The sequence below is a fragment of the Spermophilus citellus genome, assembly GCF_964194105.1.
Source record: "Spermophilus citellus genome assembly, chromosome: 5".
NCBI classification, from domain to species: domain Eukaryota; kingdom Metazoa; phylum Chordata; class Mammalia; order Rodentia; family Sciuridae; genus Spermophilus; species Spermophilus citellus.
Window position 1 is genome coordinate 138775185 of NC_138186.1, and position 26449 is coordinate 138801633.

Sequence of the window (26449 nt, forward strand, 5' to 3'; positions counted from 1 at the left end):
GTTAACTTCTAAATAGTACCATCTTTATGTCCTTTGTTTTACAGAGAGCTGCAGGAGAAAATGCTTTGATTCATCGTTTAGAGGAAAGTTGGGCTGCCGGTGTGATGAAGGGTGTAGAGACCGAATGGATTGCTGCTGGGACTTTATAAGCGTCTGTGTGGAATCAAGTACGAGTTTCAAGAAAAGCTTATTATCACCTTGATTGTATCATTAATGCATATCCAAATTTTTACCTACATACCTTGTGTACAAGTTTCCTAGCACTGCCACAACAAAGTACCACAAACCTAGTAGTTTAAAAACCTGCAATCCATTGTCTGGAAGTTTCTGGAAGCTAGAAGTCCAAGATCGAAATATTGGAAGATCTATGTCCTTCTGAAGGCTGTGAGGGATAATCTCTTCTTTGCCAGTCCTCTATCTTCTGGTGGGTTGGTGGCATTCCTTCGCTGGTAGTGGCACAACTCCAAACTCAGTTTTCATCTTCACAAAATCTGTGTCTTTTCACATAGTCTTGTATCTGTGTGTATCTGTATCCAAATTTCTCCTTTTTATAAGAACATCAGTCATACTAGATTAGGACCAACCTTGATGATTTCATTTTACTTGATTATCTGTGTGTAATCTGGACACATTTCCAAATAAGATCACATTCAGAGATATTGGAGGTTAGGACTTCAGCATCTTTCTAGGAGCACAATTCACTCCATACCACTTTTTATACAGAGTCTATTACTACCAATCACCCTTTACAGATCAACAGAGTCCACACTTTAGTTGATTGAAATCAAAGGACAACTATCTACAGGATGAAATGTCATGTAATTATGTAAATCCCAGTGGATTTTACTATAGTTTGAGATAAACATCTTAGTTTCATTTGCAGTTGGTTTTAAATTTCAAGGTTCTTAAGATTTGAAAATTATAATTCTTAATCATTCTGCTGCCAGCACTTCTCAAAGCACAATTTGAGAAACACTATCCACCAGATAGAAAACATAGTTTTAGTATTTAATTCTCTAAATAGTCAGGGAAGGTGGAGGGCAGCTAGTGGTTGGATAAGAGTGAAGATTAGAATAGTAGAATTCTTTACATTATGTTCTCTGAAAAGTGTAAAAGGGAGGGGATAACTATCTATAGATAGCTATCTGTACTCCCTTTACTTTATCTCCCCAGATCTTTTCTTTCTAAGTAATAAATGACTGGGAATGAAGAACTCTATGCACAGTGGTCACACACAGCATTTACCTATCCAACGTGTTTGTTTAAGCACAGGCTGATGTTGATTTTAGTCATTGTTTCCTAGCAGGTGGCAATGGGAAACAGCTTTCCTTCAGCTTCATGCTGATGTTAGCAATGGGATTTATTTAGACTTCTCTCACACTAAGTACAAAGCCTGGAAGAACACCAAAGGTGTAGTTGGAATTGTCCCACCACTTCTGACTTGCCTGTGATCCTAAAGACATGAATGATATGTTCCTTGAATTATTATCACCACTGTCTCTTCCTAGCTGGCTGTCCTTAGACAAGGCTGGACAAAGCTGCTCTTGGGTAGCCAGGACTAGTCAAGACTAATGGAGTTTCACCATGGGAAATTTTTACCCTTGGGTGGAAATAGGACTCATGTTTAGAGCTTTTCTAAACTCAGAGTGCATCTGTGAGGGGATCAGGGTTGCAGCTTATAGGGCTGCATTTATCTCTGCCCTCATGCTCAGGAATAGATTGTTTCTTCTTTGTATGATATGTTTTCATTTGTTAATGCAGATAACCTAAGAATTTGACTGTTTTATAATAAAACATGGAGAAATGCATCAAATTTGTACCTTTTGAATTGGATACTTAAGATAAATGCCCAGAACTGAATTGCATAATTTTACAGCTCAAATATGGTCATGCAGTTCATCTCGTTGTGGGGAAAGCAGAAAGGTGGCCAGTCTTTGCTCCTGTGCAGAGGACTGTTTGCTGAAGCGAGACTGCTGTGCTAACTACAAGAGTGTTTGCCAAGGTAAGCAGAAGGATGTTGACAGATTTGCTTCTGAGTTCAGTGGAACCCTGAGTTTTCTAGAGCTATCCTGGGCTGCAAAAATGAAAAGTCAGATAATTTTTTGTTACTACTCCATACATCAAAGAAATGATCAAATATGTTTACTATGGGAGGAAACATGGTTTATACACAATAGAGGAAAGGAAACTATCACAAGGTATAGAAAAGACAGGAAAAAGCTTATACTTTTTTGTTTGTCTTGGAATTAAGATCATTTTCATTCCAATGACCATGTTAGATACACTTGTGGTACGAGATATGGGATGGCAGGTTCTAAACATACAGGATGGCAGGTCAAAACATACAGCAAGATTTTATATTTTATTTAAAATTTTATTTGTTCTTTTTAGTTATATATGATAGTAGAATCTATTTTGATATATTTATAAAAACATGGTATGTATCTTATTCTAATTAGGATCCCAGTCTTGTGGATATACATGATGTTGAGATTCACTGTGGTGTATTCATATATGTACATAGGAAAGTTATGTCAGATTCATTCTACTGTCTTTCTTATTCCTATCTCCCCTCCCTTCTCTTCATTCCCCTTCAACAGAAAGAGTTAATCTAGCTGTCTATTTCTAGTAGTGTTGAAATTTATCATTACCACTCTTTGGTTAATCCAATGGAGTTAATTTAATAAGTTCAGTTTATTTTAAATATAAATGTAAATTTTTTTTACTCTAAGGATCCATTCCTTAGACTGAAAAATGTTAACTGTTTTTGGTCAAAATTGTATCTCCAGAGATATTGAGGGAATTTGTATCATTTTTTGTTTTAATCACAAAACATGACTATAACAAGCTAATTACTTTTATATTTTGTTAAACTTAGAATTTTTAAAAAACTTTCTGATACATTTCTACCATTTGCAGAGATAGACAGAATAGCATGATGTTTTTCTCACACACACAAAAAAACATGTTTAGTCATGGCCAAGTCTGTCTCATGTTGACAAAACATAAAGATAACATGACTTTAAGATAAATGTAAAGTGAGCAAGTCAAAGATTTACCTACTCTTAATGATATAGCCAGCTAGAATGTAAAGCCTGTTCAAAGAGAATCAAAGAGATTAAATGAATAGAGGACTGAAAGAAAGTTGGAAAAAAATCACTAAAATTCTAGCTTTTGGTATGATAGAAATTATTTGTGTTTCTACAGAAAAATCTATTTGCTATCAAACAAGATTCAATTGTTGTTTATTGCTGTTTGTTTTGTATTAGTTAACTACAGTTTTCATTGAGTTGTAAAATGAGTAATGATGAGTAATCTAGATAAAGGTAATACACCTAGGTAATTAAATAATACATAGATAAGCTTTTTAGATAATTTCAAGCTTTACATTAATACAAAATCTAGTGATCAGTCCTACTTTTGTCTGTTTCTTTTGGAGTTTTTCTTAACAAAATATACTCCTCATTTTCCCCCACTTCTCTTTCAAAATTTTAGATCATTTCAAAGCAAATACTAGAGTTAACATCATTCATTTGCAATTAGTTTCAGAATGTATGTAAAAAAGATAAGGATTTAACAAAATTATGATACCATTCATTCACCTAAAAACATCATTAATAATTATTTACAGTCATTGAATACCCAGTGTTCAAATTCTTCTCCTTGTCTCATAATATTTTTTAAAAGATTGAAGCAGGATCCAAATAGATGCTATTTATTACAACTGATATATTTTAAGCCCTTTAAAAATATATGCTTTCCTCTTCTTTTTCCCACTTGCAATTGGAGAAAAGGGGTCATTTTTCCAATAAAGTTTTCCATTCTAAATTTTGCTGATTGCATCCTTTGTGATTTAAGAAATTTATCATACCATACATTTCCTGAAAATTGGTAGAGCCAGAGGACTGTTGAGATTAAGATGTAATTTATACATTTCTTTTTTTTTTTTTGCAAGTTACTTTGTACATGACAGTGCTACTTCCATCCAGAGGTCCATCATGTCTACTTGTGTTGTTTTGGGAATATTAGACATTGAAAATTATTCCTAGATCCATTCAGGGTTGCAAATGGTGACATTCATCCTCTATCATTTCCACTTTATTATTTAGCTGGAATGCACTAAAAGGAGAAATATCCATGAAGCAAGAACTTTTGTTGTTGTTAAGATTTTAATCATTTGTTAAATTTTGCCCACTTGATATAATTATTTCCACTAGTTATTTCTTTTTCCATGTATTCTTTTCTCTAGATTGTATATTTATATTTATTAAACTGACCTATTTTAGCAGCTTCTAGAGAAGATATTGTCTATGGGGAGGTAGGGAATTTGAAAAATTGTTAACAAAAAAAAAAGAAAGAAATGTCCCTTTATAGCTGAAGGAATCCCTGGTTTTTTTCCCTCAGTATATTGGTTTCCTGGCATTAAATTGGTACAGATTACGGATCTCTGCAAGTTATTATAAGCACAGTCCTTGCCAACTTGTGAAATAACACTTATATGTTTTGGAAGAATTTAGTTATTGGAGTGACACTATTAAGCAGTTCAGGAAGATCATGTCCACTGAATACTTGCTTCCCTTTTTTGTGTGTGGTACAATAGTCTGAAGATTTTGATCTTCTACTTTGCAGGAAAAACCTCTTGGGTGGAAGAAGGCTGCACCACAGCTGAGCAGACTCAGTGTCCAGAAGGGTGAGCATGAGTGATGTTAGGAATTTCTTTTCTTTGACAGCTGGCACATGGGACAGTAACTGAGAAACAGAGTAGCATTTCCTTTATTTATTTTTCAAAACAGAATAGTTTTAAAAAGATTGGATTCCTTGTGGATTCAAAGACAATAGACTTGTTTGCTTTATCATTTTCAAAGTTCTTTATGTTAATTTAGTATATTTATGGCTCCCAACATTGACTTAAAAGTTGGTTAGAATATTAAGTAACATTCCCAAGGTTCTATGGTTAGTACTGGAATTTAGATTGAAACTACTTCTGCTAGAACATTTTTCTGTTAATATCTTGGCACTATGAATTTCTTCTTTTTTACTGAGGGATGGGGAAGAGGTTCACAGAAGGTCATATAGGATAAGGAAGATCCTACAATATGGATGAGGTGGGCCTCATTGAGTGAGCACAGGTAAAGAACATGTGAGGTTAATAACCCCCCCTAATAGCCATTCAACCCATGCTTCTCCTTCATATGTTTATGACAGCTGCTTGCACAGCTTTTCCCAGGCTTGAAGATGTCCAGAATGCCTCCAAGCAGGGGTATATTTTCATTCCTTCCTTTGTCCACCATGCCCTTTACACTTTTCTGGGCCCAGCAATGGAAGCATGACAGTGAGGTGGAAGAAGAAGTAAGAAGTACCTGATTTTAGGAAGAATTGGCTGAACACATAAAATGTAGCATTATTTCATTTAAAAAATGTGTACAGAACCATAGAGTGGCCTATTTCCAACTATTTAGAGACTAAGGCACAGAGATTGCTTGAGCTCATGAGTTTAAAGTGAGCCTAAAAATTTGGGGAAGGAAGGCACAGGTTGTTCACATTGAACGTACATTGGCAATGAAAAAGACTGGAGAGATTAAGCAGAGTGTCAAGCTTTAGAGCAGGAGGGCAATCTACTTGCTGTTTCTGGAATAGGAGATGGGGTTTGCAAGTAGGATGTGTTGGCACCTAGGGGGTTGGGATGGAATTTGAGTTAAAAGTCTTAACATACATTCAGGAATGTAAAATAGACTTTTCTTCTGTTTGGCCTATAGTTTGTTAACTAATTAACCTCCCATCTGTAGGGCCTTTCATCCTTGCAATTAAATTTAAGAATCTTAAGAATTTTTTCTTATTGATGGATAAAATGCATCTGTTTTTGTACCATGCTACTTTGGTTTGTCCCAATCCTCAGATCTAGCTGTCTTCTTTAGCAGCTTATGCGTGGAAGAGCAAAGGATTTAGAATAAAAAAGAGATTTGAGTTGGAGTTCTGGTTTTGCCTGTGGGTCTTGGCAATAGTAACTTCTCTGAGCTTCATATATAAAATTGAATAATAATAATAATGCCAAGTTCAGAAGATTTCATGTGAGAATTAAGTTGTCTAAGAAAGTGAAAATATTTGCTACCTTCTAAAACAATAGTCTAATTCTGGTGTATGTACACACTAGTTACTCAAAAAGTTAATATTTTTCTGGTGGGATTCTTCTTTAGTCACTTATTTTATTTAGATGAACCTGACATTTGAACCTATTAAGGTGTTCCCAGAACTAATTAGCATAGATTCAGATGGACTTTTCTCAGGGTCCAAATTACACTGATAATTCATCTCTGACAAAAGCATAATAATGATAACAGGTGGGCTGGGGATGTAGCTCAGTGGTATAGTGCAGGCTTAGTATGCATGAGGTCCTGGGTTTCATTCCCAGCCCAAAAATAATAAAATAATAATGATAACAGCTAATATTTATATAGTTCTTATGAGGTACTGGTATGAACTTTACACAGAGTCATTTTACATGTTATATTATTCCTATAAAAATCCTTTGAAGTAGGCTCTATTATCTATATCCTTTGCCATGTCATTCATTTAATAAAATGGAGGCATATAGCTGTGAAGCACCTTGCCCCCAGTTTACACTGCTATGATTGCTGGAGGCAGGAAGTCAACTCTGGGAGCAAGGCCCTAGAGTCTCTGTGGCTTGGTGCTCTCTCAAATGATAGTCTGAAGCTGCGGCACTGTGCAAGTGACAGAAGAGGTAGAGGGGAAGAATTTTTTGTGTGTATGACCCTAAGACTCTCCCTCTTATTGATATTTGGAAGAAGATAGACCCTTCTTGCTGGACATTTAAACTAGCATTTCTGTTTGCTTATTTGTGTGTCTTACTATTTTACTAGTGATCCAAGTATAGTAAGAAATTGTGGGCTCTTAAGTCAGGCTGATGTAGACCAATAGCCTAGCTCTATGTCTCCTGGCAGTGGGACACCTTGGGTAACTTATTTGATCTTCTCTGTCTCACTGATAAACTAGAGGTGTGTCATAAATTCTATTGTCTTTTTTTTTTTTTTTTTGCTAATGGTGTTGTGAAATAATAGGTGCAAGATGACAATTCTTGTATATAGAGTGCCCTTATTCAAGCTTCATTGTAGATAATAAAAGTAATGCAGATGTAACAATCAACTTTACTGGAAATTAGAGCAATTAAAATTAAAGGAAGTTAACCAATTCATTCCATAAAATTATCAATACACCATTATTTGTACAAAGAAAAAGCCATTTGTCTTGATTTTGGAAGAACAAATTGATAAAAACTGCCAGGAAGAGAATCATGACAAAATAGTTTAGTCTCCTTTGAGAATTTGTCCTTATATCAGAAAATTTCATCTTTAGCAATGTAGCCTGAGGAGATAATTAAGGCTGTTTGAACTACAAGGACATTCGTGGTAGCAGTGTATAAATGTGCTCTGGAGCTCTGAGTAGCAAGCTTAGAGGCAGGGAGGACATTAAGAAAGAGATGTACTGGATCTTTGGATCCCACCTGTGGTCCCATGGATGGTTGACCTTGTCTTTAAGTTGTAGGGTTATTTTTGTGGGGGTGTTAGGGGGTTACTGGGGATTGAATTTAGGGGCACTCAACCACTGAGACACATCCCCAGTCCTATTTTGTATTTTGAGACAGGGTCTCACTGAGTTGCCTAGAGCCTCACTTATGCTGATGCTAGCTTTGAACTTGCAATCCTCTACAGGGTTATTTTGATAACACATTTGTGAACATAAAATTTTAATCAGAATTATGCCAAAGACTGAAAAAATAGATAATTTCTAATGTAAATTACACCAGGACACTTAGATTTTTTGATGAAATTACTTCATGTTGTAGTTCATTATTTCATTTTTAAATTCTTACATATAATTCATACATAATGCTCATATCTTAAGTGTATATGTTGAAATGCTCATATCTTTTAAGTGTTTGGAAATTCCCTATAATCTAATATTTGCAAGATAGAGAATATTTCCCACCATCACAAAAGGATGCTTTATGTCTCTTTTCACCCTCTACTCCCCCAAGGCAATCCCTGTTCTGATTTCTATCACTATAGATTCCTGTTTTAGAACTTCATACCAATGGAATTATACCATATGTTCTCTTGTGTCTGGCTTTTTTAGGTTAATCCAATGATTTTTAAAAATTTTTTTTAGTTGTAGATGGACACAATGACCTTATTTATTTATCATTATGTGGTGCTGAGGATCAAACCCAGGGTCTCCCATGTGCTAGGCAAATACTCTACCACTGAACTACAACCTCAGTTCAATCCAATGATTTTTGATACTCACATGTTGCACATTTTGAATCTCTCAGATGGGCTTCTGCACAGAATATATCCCTGATTAAAACATTAGTCCCATTTTCAAGTTATTTTTGTTAGTTCTTTGGGACTTAGCTCATGTCACGCCTCCTGGAAAGCCTGCTCTCACCTTACAGAGCTTGAGTTTGACATCCTTCTATACACTTGAATCATAATCTGTACTCAAATCTAGCCCTCAACTACCCTGTTTACTTTTGAATTTTATACCCTAGACAAGGACTGCAACTCCTCTCTGCCTCTTTTTCTAAGCATCTAGCAGAATGTCTGACTCAGATATTTGTTAAATGAAATACTCTACAATAAATGTGTAATCTGGGAAGTTTAATAGACCTTTTCTTTAGATGCTTCTCACAATTTATTTTGCAATGTGAAATTAAATGGAGACACTGTTTTTTTTTTCCTTTAGCTTTACTCAAGCATGTCTAAAGCACAGACATAACTGTCTAATTTTTATTTGGCATAGGCATTCAGAACTTTCTTTTTCATCCTATTTAGGTAATTTATCATAAATTTAAGATGTATTCTAGCCACAATTTTTAGGCAAGTATGTTTGTATGTTTTTATTAAAATTTTATTTGTATAACTGCTTGAGCGGAGTTGAAAACAATTTCTTTTGTATACTCCTTTGTGTTTGTTATATTTGGAATTTAAAACAAATTTACTCTGTTCGTATCTGCTATTCATAGTAGCCCCAATTTGGAAAACACCCTGTTAAACATAGAATGAATAAGTTTGTGGTCTGTTCATGCACTGGAAAAATGATCTTTAACTATATGCAACAAGATGGATTAATCTCAATCATAATGTCAAGTAAAAAAAAACAGACTTGGGGCTGGGACTGTAGCTCAGTGGTAAAGTGCTTGCCTCTCACATGTGACAAACTGGGTTTGATCCTCAGCACCACATAAAAATAAAGATACTGTATGGTCATCTACAACTAAAAAAATATTTTTAAAAAGCCAGACTTAACGAAATGTATACTGTGTCATTCAATTTACATATAAATTTCAGTACAAAAGTAGCAACAATTAATTATGCTGTTAGAAGTCAAGATATTGCTCATCCTGCTTGAGGCTGTGGTTTGTGGAGTTTACTGACTAGAGGGAAGCACCAGGGGCAACTTTGGGGTGCCAGTGATCTTGATCCTGGTGATGTCAACATGGCTGAGTTCAGTTAGAAAAAAATTATCAGGATATACATACACCTGTGAATATGTGTGTGTCTGTGTGTGTGTGTGTGTGTGTGTGTGTGTACGTGTGTGTCATATGGATAAAACTCAAAGACAGTGAAAAAGTATTAAATTAAACAACAATAACAATAGCCTTTAGCTATAATCCAAAAGCCATCTTTAATCATTTTACCTTAACTACCAGTCTAAAAAGAAGAGAGTTGAAATGCTTTTGAGGAGTATGTTAATATTCTGAGATATTAGAATACAAAGTCAAATATGTAGAACTTTAAGATAAAACATCTCCTAAACATTTTTCTAAATTTCATAACATAATCGCATTGAAATTCAACGGTTGCTACTCGACTCTGAACTTTTCTTACTCTCCTTTCTAAGCATTTTCTAATTCAGAGAATTACAAGTAGTACTGAAAAGTATATTTTTGTTTTTATCAATTAAAATCATGGATAAACTTTTTGTTTTCCATTTTCAGGTTTGACCTGCCACCTGTTATCTTGTTTTCCATGGATGGCTTTAGAGCTGAATATTTAGACACATGGAGTATTTTAATTCCTCATATCAATAAACTGAGTAAGTCCTTTGCAGTTAGTAGAATGTGAATGATAAACACATTGTCAGCAAATCCTTAGATGAAGCAACTTTCTTTCTGACCTTTAGCATTGGTGGATTGTCTTATTCCAGGTCCTTTCAGTGCTTGATGTTTTTACCACACATCTATGTATTTCAGTAGGAGGGATTCTCATGGTTTGTGGATCCTCATACTTTTCTTTGGCAGCATGCTCATCTTTTTTTTTTATTTATTTGTTTCACATTTGAATATAACTTATGTGCTTTGGAAATTTGTTTGTGTATACCATTTCTAAAGTGGCATTTGTCAGAACTGGGTTCTGAGTCTCAGCAGAGGACAAAAGTCTAAAGGAGCTTAGGAGAACTGGACAGATCCAGCGTCTACTAATATGCCCCTAGATCCTCTAAAATACAGGATCTCCTTCCAGTTCTGGAATCAAACTTCCTAGAAACTGATTCTATCTCTTACCAACTGTGTGATCTCAGGCAAGTTTACCTTACCTTTTTCATTCATAACATGGTCACTTACTACCTTATAGATTTACTGTGAGAACATTCGATGGTTTTACATCATTTTAAGTTTTGTTTTTATTATCATCTTTATCACAGTACTGTGTTTCTGCATCAGGGCACTTGGCTCTGCACACACTTGATAAAGTAATAATAAAAGGAAGTTGAGTGCCCAGGGACACAACCAGAGGGCCAGCTCCAGGGCCCATACTATTTGTTCCCTGCACCACTTCTCTTTGTCTCTCTTCTCCAAGACCCTCTTTTATTTCCAATGTTCTCCATTTTTGTACTGATTTGATTGACTTAAAGTTTTTATTTTTCTCCAAATGATTAAAAACAACTTGATATTGTTTGACCTTGAGTAAGTCATTGAATTTTCTGGGCTTCATTTCCCTTGCTCATAAAATTAGAGGACTAGGTCTAATACTAATGTTTTTATCTGTTAATTCCAGCTCTAAAATGCCATGATTATAAAAAGACTATCTACTTTTTTTCCTGAAAAACAAGGTGCATTATGTCTTCAGCTTCTCTCTTACTCCCTGAGGCAGGTCTTTAGCAAAGAGATGGAGAATTTTCCAAATCCAGGACTTGCACTTCCTGTTAACTTACTTTGGCCTGAAAAGTTAACTATTTCATTATCTAAATTTGTCTTGATAATCTGAATATCTAATCCTATGTTCAAAAGGGAATTTAATAGCCAGGATGAACTGAAATTCTTTTCAGATGGAATTGTTTGATTTTTCTCATTCCGTCAAGAATTAGAAATGACATCAATTAAATATTTGTCCATTGAGAGCTTTCCTATTTCTGATTTCTGAAATATGTTTTTAGACATATAGCCATTATCTCAATCCACAAATGCATGAAGAAATTATTGTGTAGGTCTCCCAAGGCAAACTAATCTCTGGTTCCTTTGTAGAATGTCCAGTAAAACATGATAGAATAGAATTGGGATAGTGAGATTTGTCATAGAAGGTGTCAATGATAACCAGGTCTCCAGTGCCCCATCTCTAGTGTCCCATCAAGCTGCCATTGGTGGACTACAGTGGTTATAAAAACTGAACATGAACTAATACTAAGGGAAGTGAGTCATATCAGTAACTACTAAGTGTATGAGGATGTGGCTCTCAGAATTACATTCTAAGAGGTAACCATATTATTGTCTCAGTGTTATTGGCAGCAGATATTGAAGGGCCAGAGCCAAGATCAGAAAACTGTTATTTATTTTTGTCATCCTAGGGATTATCCCAGTTTTATATATGCTAAGCGAGCACTCCACCACTGAGCTATATCCCAAACCTTTTTATTTTATTCTGAGACAAGTGCATACTGACTTGTCCAGGCTGGCCTCAAACTTATAATCCTCCTGCGTTAGCCTTCTAAGTAGCTGGGATTACAGGCAATGCCACCATACCTGGCAATTTTGGCTACTTTAGATACCTTCATATGAGTGGAATTATGTGGTATTTCTTGTTTTTTGATTGATTTATTTTACTTAATATAACATTCATCCATATGTTGCACATTACAAAATTCCTTATTAAAGACTGAATAAAATATTTTATTATATGTATAAATAAAAATATTTGTAAGTAAACATATGTATAAGTATTTATAAATATACATAATGTAAATAAATATACTTACTTGTGTATGTAAACTATATTAATAAATTATAAATAAATATGGTTGTTTATTTATACATATATATCACATTATTACTGCTATTGTTTTGTCTATTCATCATTCATCTGTAAATAGACATTTAGGTTACTTCTATATTTTGACTATTCTGAATAGTTCTTCAATGAACAAGGTAGTTACTGATATCTTTTCAAGATTCTGATATCAGTTAACATGAAGAGTTTTAGAGATTAATTAACAAGTTCTCCATTGCAAGTACCATTTGCTCTGTCTTCTATTTTATTTTGATGAGAACAGTTAGTGAGATCTGCCCTTTTAGAATTTTAAGTGTATAATATAGTATTGTTATCTATAAGCACAATGGTATATCTATCTATCTATCTATCTATCTATCTATCTATCTATCTATCTATCTATATATCCAGAAGTGGGATTATTGCATCTTATGGAAGTTCTATTTTTAATTGTTTGAGGAACCTCCATATTTTTTCCTTAGCAGCTATTTTTGCATTCCCACACAGTGTACAAGATTCCAATTTCTCCATCCTCCTGGCAACACATACTGTCTTTTTATTGAAAAGTATCTGAACAGATGTAAGGTGATATTTCATGTAGTTTTATTTGCATTTTCTTGGTAATTAGTGACACTGACATTTTTTATATACTTCTTGGCTATTGTAAGTCTGCTTTAGAGAAATTCGTAGTCAAGATCTTGCCCATTTTTAAAGGTGTGTTCATTTTTTTGATATTGAATTATAGGAATTCCTCATATATTTTTGATATTAACTCTTATCAGATATATGATTTGAAAATATTCTGTCTCATTTCATATGTTGCCTTTCCTCTCTATTGATCAGTTCTTTGCTATGTAGAACTTTTAAGGTTGATATAGTCCAACTTGTCTAATTTTGCTTTTGCTGCCTATGCTTTTGGTGTCATATCCATGAAATCATTGCCAAGATTACCATTAAGAAGGTTTTCACCTGTTTCCTTCTAAAAGTTTCACAGTTTGGGGTTTTACATTTAAATCCTTAATCCTAATTTGAGTTGATGTTCTTGTTTAGTATAAAGGATTCAGGATCATTCTTCTGCATGTGGACATCCAATTTTCTAACACATTGTTTGAAGATATATCCTTTCCCCATTGTGTGTTCTTGGCATGCTTGCTGATGATCATTGAGCATACACACATGGATTTGTTTTTGGGCTCTCTATTCTGTTTTATTGATCTATGTGTATATCTTTGTGCCAGTGCCATACTATTTTCATTACTGTATCTTTGTAGTGTATTTTGAGATCAGGAAGTGCAATGCTTCCAGTTTTTCTTTTTTTGAGATTGTTTGGCTATATGAGGTCTTTTATGGTACATATACATTTTAGAATTTTATTTTCCATTTTTGTAAAAAACAACATTGTGATTTTTTTTTTCTGGTGCTGGAGATTGAACCCGAGACTTGTGACCATTGTGATTTTGATAGGGATTGTATTGAATCTATAAACACTTTGGAGTAGGATGAATATTTTAACAATAATAAGTCTCCCAGCCCATGAACACTAGATGTCTTTCCATTTGTTCAATCTTCTTTAATTTCCTTCTCTAATGTTTTTTAATTTTCACTCTACAAGTCTTTTATTAAGTTTGTTCCTAAATATTTTATTCTTTTATACCATGATAATTGGGAGTTTTCTAATTTTTTTCAGATAATTCATTATTAGTGCATAGAAACCAAACTGATTTTGTATCCTGCAACTTTGCTAAATTTTTTTATTGGTTCTCAGAGCTGGGGGGAAGTCTTTAGAGATTTTATATGTTATATAATGTCATCTGCACATAGGGAAATTTTGTTTATTTTTTCCTATTCAGCTTTCTTTTATTTCTTTTTCTTCTTTAATTACCCTGGCCAGGACTTCCATTATTATGTTGAATAGAAGTAGAGAGAATGTATATTCTTGCCTTATTTCTGATCTTAGTGGAAAAGCTTTCTGTTTATAACCATTGAGTACCATGTTAGTCAACTTTACATTGCTATAACGAAAACACCCATCAAAACAAACTTAGAGGAATAAAAGTTTATTTTGGACTCATAGTTTCAGAGGTTCAGTTCATAGTCAGTTGACTCTATCACTTTGGGTCTGGATGAGGCAGAACACCACGATGAAAGGATGACAGAAGAAAGCTACTTACCTCATGGCAACTAAAAATCGAAGAGAGATGGAATCACAGTGTAGTTTTAATTTGCATTTCTCTAGTATCCTTATATATGAACACACAAACAGGGTAACTCCACATCATGTACAACCACAAGATTAGGATCCTAATTAGAATAAGTTATACAACATGTATGTATAATATGTCAAAATACACTCCACTGTTGTGTTTATTTAAAAAGAACAAATAAAAATAAAATAGAGATGTGAAAAGAAAAAAATTGAAGGGAGAGAAAGAGCCAGGAGGACAAGATATATAATCCCCAGGGCATGCTCCCAGTGATCCACATCCTAGAGCCATGCCCCACCTGCCTCTAGTTACTACCTAGTTTGTCCATTCAAATAATTAATCCAGCAAATGGATTAATCCACCAGTTAGGTTATAGTTCTTATAATCTAATCATTTTACCTCTGAATATTCCTGAGTTAACAAAAGAATACATCTCATATTCAAGTCATAACTAGTAGGATGTTAGCAAAGGGATTTTCCTATATGGACTTTATCATGTTGAAGTAATTTCTCTCTATTCCTAGTTTGTTCAGAGTTTTTATCATGAAAAGACGTTGAATTTTATCACTTTTTCTGCATCTATTGATGTGATGTGAATTTTATTCTGTTAATGTGATTCTGTTAATATCACATTAATTAATTTTCATATGTTGAACTATCCTTGTATCCCAAGGATAAATCCCATTGATCCTGGTGTGTAATATTTTCGATGGGCTGTTGAATTTGGTTTGCTAATATTTTGTTGAGGACTTTTACATGTGAAGAATATTGGTCGGAAATTCTCCCTACTTTACAGTGTCTCTCTGATTTTTAACTCTGGCCTCATCAGATGAGTTTGAAATTTTTTGGTAGAATTTAGGAAAACTGGCATTAGTTCTTCAGATGTTCGGTAAACATTTACCAACAAAGCCACCTGGGCCTGGGCTTTTCTTTGGTGAGGTTTTGATTACTGATTCAATTTTCTTACTAGAGATAGATTTGTTCAGATTTTCCATTTCTTCATGACTCAGCCTTGGTGGGTTATATGTTTCTAGGAATTTATCAGTTTTGGGGGGGGATTATCTAGTTTGTTGGCATATAATTATTCTCAGTAGCCTCTTGAGATTCTTTTTATTTCCGCATTAGTAGTTGTAGTATTTCTTTTTCCTCATCTTATTAATTTGAATCTTACATATTTTATCGAGTTAAAGGTTTGTCAATTTTGATTGTTTTCAAAAAACAACTTTTTATTTTATTGTTTTTTCTATTGTTTTCTATTCTTTATTTTATTTCTTTTAAAATCTTTATTGTTTCCTTCTTTCTGGAAATTTTGTGTTTAGTTTGTTCTCTTTTTTAGTTCTTTGAGGTGTAAAAGTAGATTATTTGGGCTGGGGCCCTAGCTTAGTGTTAGAGTGCTGAGCTAGCAGAGGTAGACACTGGGTTTTATCTAGCACCACATAAAAAACAAGTAAATAAAAAATAAAGGATAAATTCTTTTAAAAAATGTTGTTTATTTGAAATTCTATTTGAATGTATGCATTTATTTATAAACTTATTTCTTAGTACTACTTTTTGTTGCTTCCTATAAGTTTTGGTGTATTGTGTTTTAATTTTAGTTTGTCTTGTCTCAAGATATTTTTAAATTTGTCTTTTAATTTCTTATTTGACCTATTGGTTGTGCATTAATTTCCACATGTTGGTGAATTTTCCATTTCTTCTTTAAAATAGATTTCTAATTCCATTCCATTTTAGTTAGAGAAGATATTTGTTGTAATTCCAATCTTCTTAAGTTTGTTAAGACTTGTTTTAATATGTGATCTTGTCTGGAGAATATTTCATGTGTACTTGAGAAGAATGCTTTAGTGTTGAATGTTCTATACCTGTATTGGATTCATTTTATCTGTAGTGTTGTTTAAGTGTGTTGTTTCTTCATTGATTTTTTTTTTCGTGGGGGACTCTGGTTGTTTTTACCCATTATTGAATATGGGATAGTGAAATCTCTTACTGTTACTATATTGATACCTATATTTCCTTTCAGAGCTATAATTGTTTGCTTTATGTATTTAAGAGCTCAATTTGGTGTTCATATATAATTATTATATTTATTTATTTGTAATTATTATATCTAGGTGATGGATTGACCCTTTTATCATTTTCTAATGTCCTTCTTTGTCTGTTTTGAGGGATTTTTACTTAAAGTCTATTTTTTTCTCATATCATTATAGTCATTTCTGCTTTATTTGGGATACCATTTGCATAGAACATCTTTTTCCATTTTTTTAATTTCCAGCCTTAAATCTAAAGTGAGTCTCTTGTAGTCAGCATATACTTGGATCTTGTTTTTTAATCCATTTAACCACTCTCTTTTTATTAGGTAGTTTAATCCCTTTATACTTAATGCAATTATAGATTTATTGATATGGAAATTTCCTATTGCCATCGTGCCAGTTGGTTTTTGTTTGGCTTGTAATACTTTTGTTCCTCTTCTCCTCTATTGCTTTCTTCCTCCGTTTTTCATTTTCAAAATATATTTATATACTCTGATTCCTTTCTCATTTTTTTGTGTAAATTCTATTGATATTGTTTTTGTGGAATGATGCTTACATGAAATATTTTGTGATGATAATAATCTTTTTTAAGCTGATCATTTTAGTTGCTTACCAAAGTTCCATACTTTTACTTTTCCCTAATACACATAAAGTTATTGATGTCACAATTCATAACTATTTATATTATATATCTAAATTTATTATTTACTTATAATTATTTTTAATGCTTTTAACTTTTATTCTAGGATTTAAAATGACTTATCTACTACCTTTACAATAATATAGCATCTGCGTTTGTCTATATATTTAACTTTAGCACTGTATTTTATACTTTCTTATGTTTTGATGTGTAGTTTGTAGTTGAAACTTTGTTTCAAGTTGAAGAACTCCTACTTCTGCAAGTTCTAGTGGTGATAAACTCCCACAGCTTTTATTTGTATGGAAAAGTATCCACATCCACCCTCTCTTGCTTTTATTTCTGTCTGTTATTTTTGGAAGATCTGTTTTGCTGGAGAGAACATTCTTACTTGGCAGTTTTTAATTTTTTTTTTTCTTTCAGTACTTTGACTATTGTATTCCACTCCCTTCTGGTTTACAGTTTCTGCTGAAAATTTTGCTGATAGTCTTGTAGAGTTTCCCTCATATTTTGGAGTCACCTTTCTCTTGCTGTTTTCAAAATTCTTTTTTTGTCTTTTGAAAATTTGGTTATTATCTGCATTGATGTGGACTTCCTAAAGTTCATCTCTTTGGAGATCCTTTAGATTTACTAATCCTGCATGTTCATTATCTTCTCATATTCAGAAGCTTTTGGCCATTATTTATTTAAATACACTCTGATTTTTTTTTCTGTTTCTCTTTTCCTTTAAAAAATTCCATACTGCATATGTTGGTCTACTTGATGGTGTCCCACAAGTGTCTTAATCTTTTTCTTCTTCTTCTTCTTCTCTTCCTCCTCCTCTTCCTCCTTCTAAAATTTTAATTTTGCTCTTCTGTATGAAAATTTCCCAAAGACATGTCTTTGATTTTGGAGTTGTTTCTTCTTCTTTATCTAGTCTGCAGTTAAACTCCTCTATTTCATTTTTAAGTGTAGTTATTATAGTCTTCTGCTCCCTGTTTTCCATTTGGTACTTTTCAATATTGTTTGTCTCTTAGAAATTCTTGAAATTCTCATTTTGTGCATACATGTTCTTCTCATCTCAATGAGCACTTTTCTTATAGTTATTTTGAATTGTCTGTTAGGTAAATCATACTTCTCTGCTTCCTTGGGCTCAATTTTTATGATTAATTTTTTTTCCTTTGTTTTGAATATATTTCTTTGTTTTTTTTTTCCTTTATATTCTGTGTTTTGGTGTCTATACATTAGACACCAATCTTAATAGACTGGCTTTGTGTAAAAGAAACCCTCATCAATCAATCTGGTCAGAGATTCTGGAAGTTCCTCAAAACTTTATGCTAGTTTAATCTTCTTTCTTTGTTCTTAGGTCTACCCCCACCCCCTAATCTGGTATATAGAATATGCCAAGTCCTCTTAGTGTTTTGAGATAAGCAAGACTGAAACTAGCTCCTCAGGCTAGTTTAGACACTCTTTAAACACTCTAACTCTTTCTGTTCCCAGGAATAATTTGAAATATTAGGGGTTTTGTCTGTTTTCTCAGTGATGAGCCAGGGGGAGAGGATATGATTACTACCATGTTAGATCAAATCATTGTCTTTGTGGTAACGGGCTCCCAGATTCTTTACCTATGCCGGGTCCTCTTAGTGCTATAAGACTGATAAGACAGAGGGCAGGCCTTTGGGAACCCTCTGGAAAACTAGGGCAATGGACATGTGGTCTAATTCTTTTCCTCCTCAGGGAAAAGCTAGAAGTTATAGTTTATTACTTACTCACTCTGAGCTAAATCAGAGGAAGGAGCTACAGCGAATGTCTGCATGCTAGTTTAAACCTCCTCTTTGTTCACTGTATCTATCCCCCAGGGCCCTACTGTATGGTCCCACCCACTCTTCAAAAAAGTGAGATAGAAGCTAGTCCCTTTGATAGCACTTGGAAAGTTGGATAGTAAACATCTAGTTCAGTTCTTTCCCTCTTGGGGAGAAACTGGGGTTGTTACCAGATAGTATGACAGTATCTTGGGATTCCCTCCAAATTGTATAAGACCTACTAAGGATGGGGATTATGAAAAAAATATGTTTCCACTTCTTCTACTAGTTTTGATATGGCTGGTTTCACACTTTGTTGGTATGCAGGAGACTCTGAAGTAGTTTCTGGGTTTTTCACAAAGGGAATTGATCCATATATTGCTATTAAATGGTTATGTCTGTGGTGGGAAGAAGACCTCAGAGCTTCCTATTCTGCCATATTACTGATATCATTTCTGTCTTCCTTCTATCTTTTATCATCTATGTGCCAAGGGTTTGGATGCAGACATGCAACTACTGGGAAGATCAGAGGTTCTGCAGAACTTATTGATTTGAGTGCTGGAAATGACACAGGTCAACCATATGGCTAGTATTTTCAGAAGAAAATGTGTAAAATGAAAAGTACCTATTTTGACCTATGAATATTGCTGAGCTATTTTCTATATTTTCCATTTGTAAGAATACCTTAATCAATAACACTTTGTAAAAAACTACATTGTAGTTTTGATCTGCACATTCTATGGCTACTTCATCTATTCATCCATTTAGTCTTCTGTTCCTTCTTGTAGTATATAACTATTGTAAGCCTAGTTACATATGTGTGTCCCATTTATATTTTCAGGTTATTTTTGTTCAGTATTTTCTTTTTTAAAAAACAATTTTGTAACTGGATATGATGATGCATATTTGTTATCCCAGTTACTTGGGAGGCTGAGGCAGGAGTATCACAAGTTCAAGGTCAGCCTGGACAACTTAGTGAGATACTCTGTCAAAATTGAATAAAAAGAGTAGGGGATACAACTCAAAAGTAGAGCTCGCCAAACAAGGGCTAGTGTACAATCCCCAGTACTCCTCATATGTATGCATACACGTGTGCATGTACACACACACACACACACGCACACACACACACACACAATGGTTTTCTAGAAGTAAATTGTGCATATAGTATACATTTCAAAGCAATATTAAAGTATATATACTAAAAACAAATACCTTTTTTCCTGATCATCTTCTTTTTTCTTCTACAGAAACAACTACTCATTGGTTTATTTCACATCTTTCCAATAGTATTCTATTTGATCATAAATTTGATTATTAAGTTTTGGAAGAAACAGTTTTGGAAGACCATGTTTCTTATGGACTGTTCTGCAGTAGCCTGATTCAAATGCAAAATAGTAACCTGGGTCTATAGGTAGTCAGAAGATGTGTCCTGTTTAGAACATTATAACTAGAACAGTGTCATGTTTACGCTGTACTTACAGCTTAGTTTACATTTTACTTTATACACTATGGCTTAGTTTATGTGTTATTTTGTACCCTAGGGCATTAAAGAATTTGAGTTTGCTACCCAAGGAAATAAAAAAAAATTGACTTTGTATCTTGGTTCATTCTATAACTTTTTCAACCACTTAAATTCTTCAATTATGCAAGAGGATTAGCTCCCTTTATAATTTCTTATCATACGACTTTTCAACAATATTAAATGTGTCTTCTCCTAACTGAAGACATGAATTATTTATTGATGTTGTTGACGAAAAGAGAAAAATGAAGTTTATTTTAATTTTAAATCATGCCTTATAAATCAAGTTTCAGAGCAGCTTTCAAACTCAGGTATATCAGAATCATCTCGCGTGACTATTAAAAATGTAAACTTTTTGAACTCCCTTTTCTCCATCTCCCTGTTTCCTATCAAATGGTCCTATGTAGTGAACTTTATAGGGACTAGATTCTGAAGGAAGAAATTCCTGGATTGTATTGGAAATACTGAATAGAGGCTGGGAAGGAGACCAACCACATGCCTGTTGGGGAAAACATTCATTGTTTCCAGCTGCAAGTTTGTTACTTTTTGCCCAACAATTTTACTTTTTTTTTTAAACCTAAATAGAGTGTATAACTGGGAAGCTTTCCTTTAGAATTAGAGGCAGTGGGATTTGGGTATGGAAAATTTCTTGGACTTTATTGCTGCAAAGGAAATAGCAATGTGCTCCAGTAGCTCTGACCTCCTTAAACAAGGTTACTGCACAGATTGAAAATAACAGAACAATGAAAGCAAAATTAATGCCATATTTTGTGAACAACAGAGTACAGGAAACTTTACAGATCAAATGGGAACTGAATTGAAAATAATAAGCAGTAAAGTTAGCTCATTTTGCAAACATTACTATGTGACATGGGCTTATATAATTGTACATGTCAAATCCCTCTTTAGTTACCTAGACAGTTGTGTTGATTTTTATTATGTTGGAGACTTTACATATAGGAATTATCAGCTGAGAAACCATGATATGTAGAGATTCTTACTGTAATGACCATAGTCAGAAAGAAAAAGCAAATTAAGTGTATAATTTAGATTACCTTTAGCTCAGGGATCAGCAATCCAAACAGGCCAAATCCTGCTTGCTCTGCTTGATTTCATATTGCCTGTCATATGCTAAGAGTTGTTCTGCATTTTTAATTTTTTTAAAATAAAAGAATATCTTGTAATATAAAAATTATATGAAAATAAGTTTCCAATTTCCACCAATAAAATTTTATTAGAACGTAGTCATGCTCATTTAGTTTGTGTATTGCCTATGAGTGCTTTGGTGGCTTCATGGCAGAGATGAGCTATTCCAACAGAAACCATATGTATTATCTGGCTCTTCACAGAAAAATTTTATTGGCCTTGGTTTACCTCATTCCTTCCCTAAAAACTGACATTCTTTGGAATGGAAGAAGTGTAGGGGTCAGGATTTCAACCTATTTCCCTATTCGATCCACTCTTTAGTTTACTGGGAAAACCTTCATGTTCAGGCTATTTTTTGTTTGTTTAATGGTTTAGTTTACTGGGAAAACCTTCATGTTCAGGCTATTTTTTGTTTAATGGTGCTAGGGATTGAACCCCTGACCTTGTGCATGCTAGGCAAGCACTCTACAACTGAGCTACATCCCTGGCCCTTTTTGTTTTATTTTGACATAGGTCTCACTAAGTTGACCACACTATCCACAAATTAGTGATCTTCCTGCCTCAGCTTCCCTGAGTAGCTGTGATGACAGGCATGTGCCACTGTGCCCAGATCATGTTCAGAGTTTTAATTATTCAAGATATTTCTAAGGAAGAGACAACTTTCTAATTTCTCACTGTACTTTGTTGCAGAAACATGTGGAATTCATTCAAAATACATGAGAGCTGTATATCCTACCAAAACCTTCCCAAATCATTATACCATTGTCACGGTAAGTGCTTTGCCCAGTGGGAAACCACTTTTCCTATCTTTGCCACAAATTGGAAACCAACCATGTCAGACAAATGTGATTGGGCAACAACTGTCCAATTCCAAGCCACATACTTCACAAGTACATGCAGTGATAGTTTATGGCTAATTCAGCTGGGGAGGCATGGTTCAACAGGAGGCTGTAGTGTGCTGTGAGACATTAACTACGAGTGAATGTCCTTACATTTGGCTTATTCACCTTTGTGTGAGGCCAGAGTAACCTCTGTGAAATACCTTTCTCCTCTGGCCTTTTTATTGCCCTTTATTTAACTGAAGGTCTACTGAGAATGGTAGGTTATATGTGCTTCTTATCGGTTATTTTCCTGTTTAAAATGTGCCCCAGTCATAGTACTGAAGTGTCATCTGATGTTCCTATAGCAAGTAGGACTCAACATGCCTTACGGAGAAGATCATGGGTTAGGTAAACTTCATCACCACTGTGACGTGGAAATGTTGTTTTCATTAGTCTTTTTATGATGTCTAACTTAATAAAGACTTATGTTTCATGAATGAACTCATACTGATTCTTTAGATAAACAACATCTCTTTAGATAAAACAACTAAAAGGAGTAAATTTTCCTTAATACATGAAAAGATGTAACTGAAATGATTCAAATGAACTCAAAGGAAAATTAACATTTATAGATTTGGAACACATCTTATGAGTCCTCTGCTTCAGCCTTTATCACCAAAGGATATTTGTGTCTTTATTATTTTGCATAACAGTATTTTATTACTATGGAATGATAACTATGACTGATTAAAATTTTAAATAATTGTATGTTTGGATGTATATAGCCTCATTGTTTGCAGATTTTGTGTTTGCAAATTCATCTGCTTTCTAAAATTTATTTGTAACCCCTGATCCACAAATGTAGTGCATTTTTGGTCATTTGTGAATATGCCCAGGAGCCATGTGAGTTGCCTGATGCACATGTTCCCAGCTGAGGTATACAAAGCAGCATGCCTGTCCTCTTGTTTTAGTTCTCATGATGTCAACAGTCATGTTTCTCATGTTTGTGCTTCTTATTGGTGATTTTGTCATTTAAAATGGCCCCCAATCATAGTGCTGAAGTGCCACCTATTGTTCCTATAGCAAGTAGGCCTTGACATGCCTTATAGAGAAAATCATGCGTTAGGTAAACTTCATTCAGGCATGGGTACAGTGAGCTAAAAATATATATTAAATAGGTGCCATTTTTCAGAAACACAGAAGGTAATGTCTACCACGCGGCCTGCGCAGTGGTTTCATTAATGAGGTTCTGGCATTCAGTTAGTTAGAAGAGATCAAAATAAAACACACAGACAGTACCTTATTTTAATGCTAGGTCCAAGACGGCTCGCCTCTTTTCCCTGCCTCCAGCCGCCCAGCAGGGCAGCGAGGATTACTCTGGGCTAGCAGGAGAGAGAGAGAGCGAACACGCCGGGGAGCAGCCTTTTATTTGGGGGAAACAAGAGATTCAGGGGAGAATTCCATCCAATGAAGGTTAAGGGGGGGCTGTACTCCAAGGTCAGGGTCAGTGATTGGGTCTCCAGGGTCAGTGGTTACGCACACCCCCACACGGATGGGCTCTCTCATCAGGAAAGGGTCGGGATAACTCCGACACAGCCAGAGTGCCTCAGGCCCTTAACGGGAGTCACCCAATCACGTGTCAGAATGGCTCCCCACAGTAATGTGATGATCAATACACAAAAATGTCATGCCAGAAGTCTTCAGAAACTTAACCTTATGTTTTCTCCTAGAAGCAATGGTTCAGTATTTGGTAATTCAGTGTTCATCACAACGTTAGAGAACATAACTACCTTGAATAATAAGAATTGACAATATACGTATACACACATAAATATGAATACATAATACATATAATACACACATACATATATATGAATAAAAGATTATATACAAGCTATTAATTTATATTATATCTATGTCATATAAATAGTGATGTTCTGAATCTGTCTAAAAGTAGTTATGATTATAGGAGATATAATAGGTACTCAATGAAAATGTGTAGAGTAATTGAATGACTATATATAATTTGAATGAATGATTGGATTGATAGAGGAATGGATGAATGGAAAAGAGGATAGACAGAAACTGGGCAGACTCTTTCTAAAACACTGATAACCAGCTTTAATCTCATTTAGTCAAATATTTGGTAATATTTGGTAATTGAAAGCTGCTATCTAGTAAATTTCTTATGACTGTTGCTAATATAAACAGTGGATAATTATTATTATATTATGGGAAACTTTGTTGATGAATAGTTACTAACACCATCAATGCAAAACATCCACCTAATGTCCTTTGTTTGCTACTGTATACCATGGCAGAACTAGAAGCAAAAAAACTGTCTATATCTGGCTAGCTAACCTCGTATTTGAGTTCAGATCCAGGTATTTTATATTGAAAGGTACTTGACATCCTTCCTAGATATGAGTTATAGATCTTACAGTTTTTAACTTAAATATACATTTGACTTTAATAAGCAGTAATTACTAAAATAATTTTATTTGTCACTCTTTTTTTAATTACATTTTAGGGCTTGTATCCAGAATCACATGGTATCATTGACAATAATATGTACGATATACATCTCAACAAGAATTTTTCACTTTCTTCAAAGGAGAAAAATAACCCAGCCTGGTGGAAGGGGCAACCAGTATGTAGCATTCTATTCATGGCATCCAGAGTACCCCCCATTATACCTATGTGATAATGGATCAATCTTATTGTTCCATTTTTAGTTTTAAATTATCCATCTTGACTCTAAGGGCTGGGTTCTGAAGGTGTTTCACCACTATTTATTATTATTATTTGAAAAATTTCAACATTTGTTATTGTTCACTCTTACATTGAAACTTGAGTTTTCTATTAAAAATATATCCATCTAGAAATTACTTAGAAAAATTATCTGATTTTTTCCTCATAATATTTTCCAATTGTTTTAAAGGGAAAGAAGAATCTTATAATTTCATTAGTTTGGAAAAAAAAAAAGAACTTGTTCCTACTGCTTTACCACATGTTTTAATTTTTGAGGCAGATACTTTAATATTTATATATTTTAGCCTCTGCAAAGGCAAGTTTTAATTATTATTATAAGTTTTGCAGCTGAAATTGTTGTTTCCAATAAATTGTACCATTTCAATGCCAACTAATTATCCTATTGATGTTCACTTATTCTCGGTTTTCTCTTTTTATAGATATGGCTGACAGCAATGTACCAAGGTTTAAAAGCTGCTGCCTACTACTGGCCAGGATCAGATGTGGCTATTAATGGCTCCTTTCCTACAATATATAAGGATTACAACGGGTATTAAAGCACTTTCAGATAAGGGCCCATCTAAGCAGGAATGATTAGGATTTTTTTTTTTTTTTTGTCTTTTTGTTGTTGTTGTTGTTAATGGCTAGGGATTGAACCCAGGTCCATGTGCATGCTAAACACATCACATGTTCTACACTGAGCTCCTCCACCCCAGCCCCTTTTTGTCTTAATCTTGATGGGAATTCTATTTTTCTGGTTGTTTGGGTCAAATACCTTGGAGTCATTATTTCTTCTCTCTCATCTATCATTCTGTCAGAAATGCTTTGGGTTGTAATTCATAATTGTTTAAGTCAGTTTTTTCACAGCTGTGATCAAAAGACCTGACAAGAACAATTGGAGGAGGAAAAATTTATTTGGGGGCTTCATGTATAGATAGCTGACTCTATTCCTTAGGGCTCAAGGTGATGGAAGGAAAGCAGCTGGGAGCATGGCCCTTGGCCACCAGGAAGCAGAGAGAGCCAGCTTCACTCAACAAGGACAAATAAAAAACCCAAAGGCATGCCTCCAGTGATCCACCTCCTTCAATCATACTCTACCTGTCTACAGTTACCTCCAAGTTAATACTATCAGGGCATTAATACACTGACTAGGTTAAACCTTTTATAACCCAATCATGTTATCTCTAAACTTTCTTGCATTGTCTCACACATGAGCTTTTGGAGAATACCTAATCTAAACTATAACAAAGATGAATGTAGTCTCAGAATCTCCAGTATTACC

General features: G+C 34.2%; 1 protein-coding gene across 3 annotated transcripts in view; it reads left to right on the top strand.

The window, feature by feature from the left end:
* ENPP3 (ectonucleotide pyrophosphatase/phosphodiesterase 3) overlaps window positions 1–26449 on the top strand; it is a 103118-nt gene that overhangs the window by 22795 nt on the left and 53874 nt on the right. For all 3 annotated transcript variants that reach the window (XM_081294621.1, XM_081294622.1, XM_081294623.1), the window contains 7 exons: window positions 45–167; window positions 1877–2002; window positions 4630–4690; window positions 10016–10113; window positions 22286–22365; window positions 24947–25066; window positions 25608–25717. In XM_081294621.1, the coding sequence (XP_081150747.1) occupies window positions 45–167; window positions 1877–2002; window positions 4630–4690; window positions 10016–10113; window positions 22286–22365; window positions 24947–25066; window positions 25608–25717 (718 nt within the window). The remainder of the gene's footprint in view (window positions 1–44; window positions 168–1876; window positions 2003–4629; window positions 4691–10015; window positions 10114–22285; window positions 22366–24946; window positions 25067–25607; window positions 25718–26449) is intronic.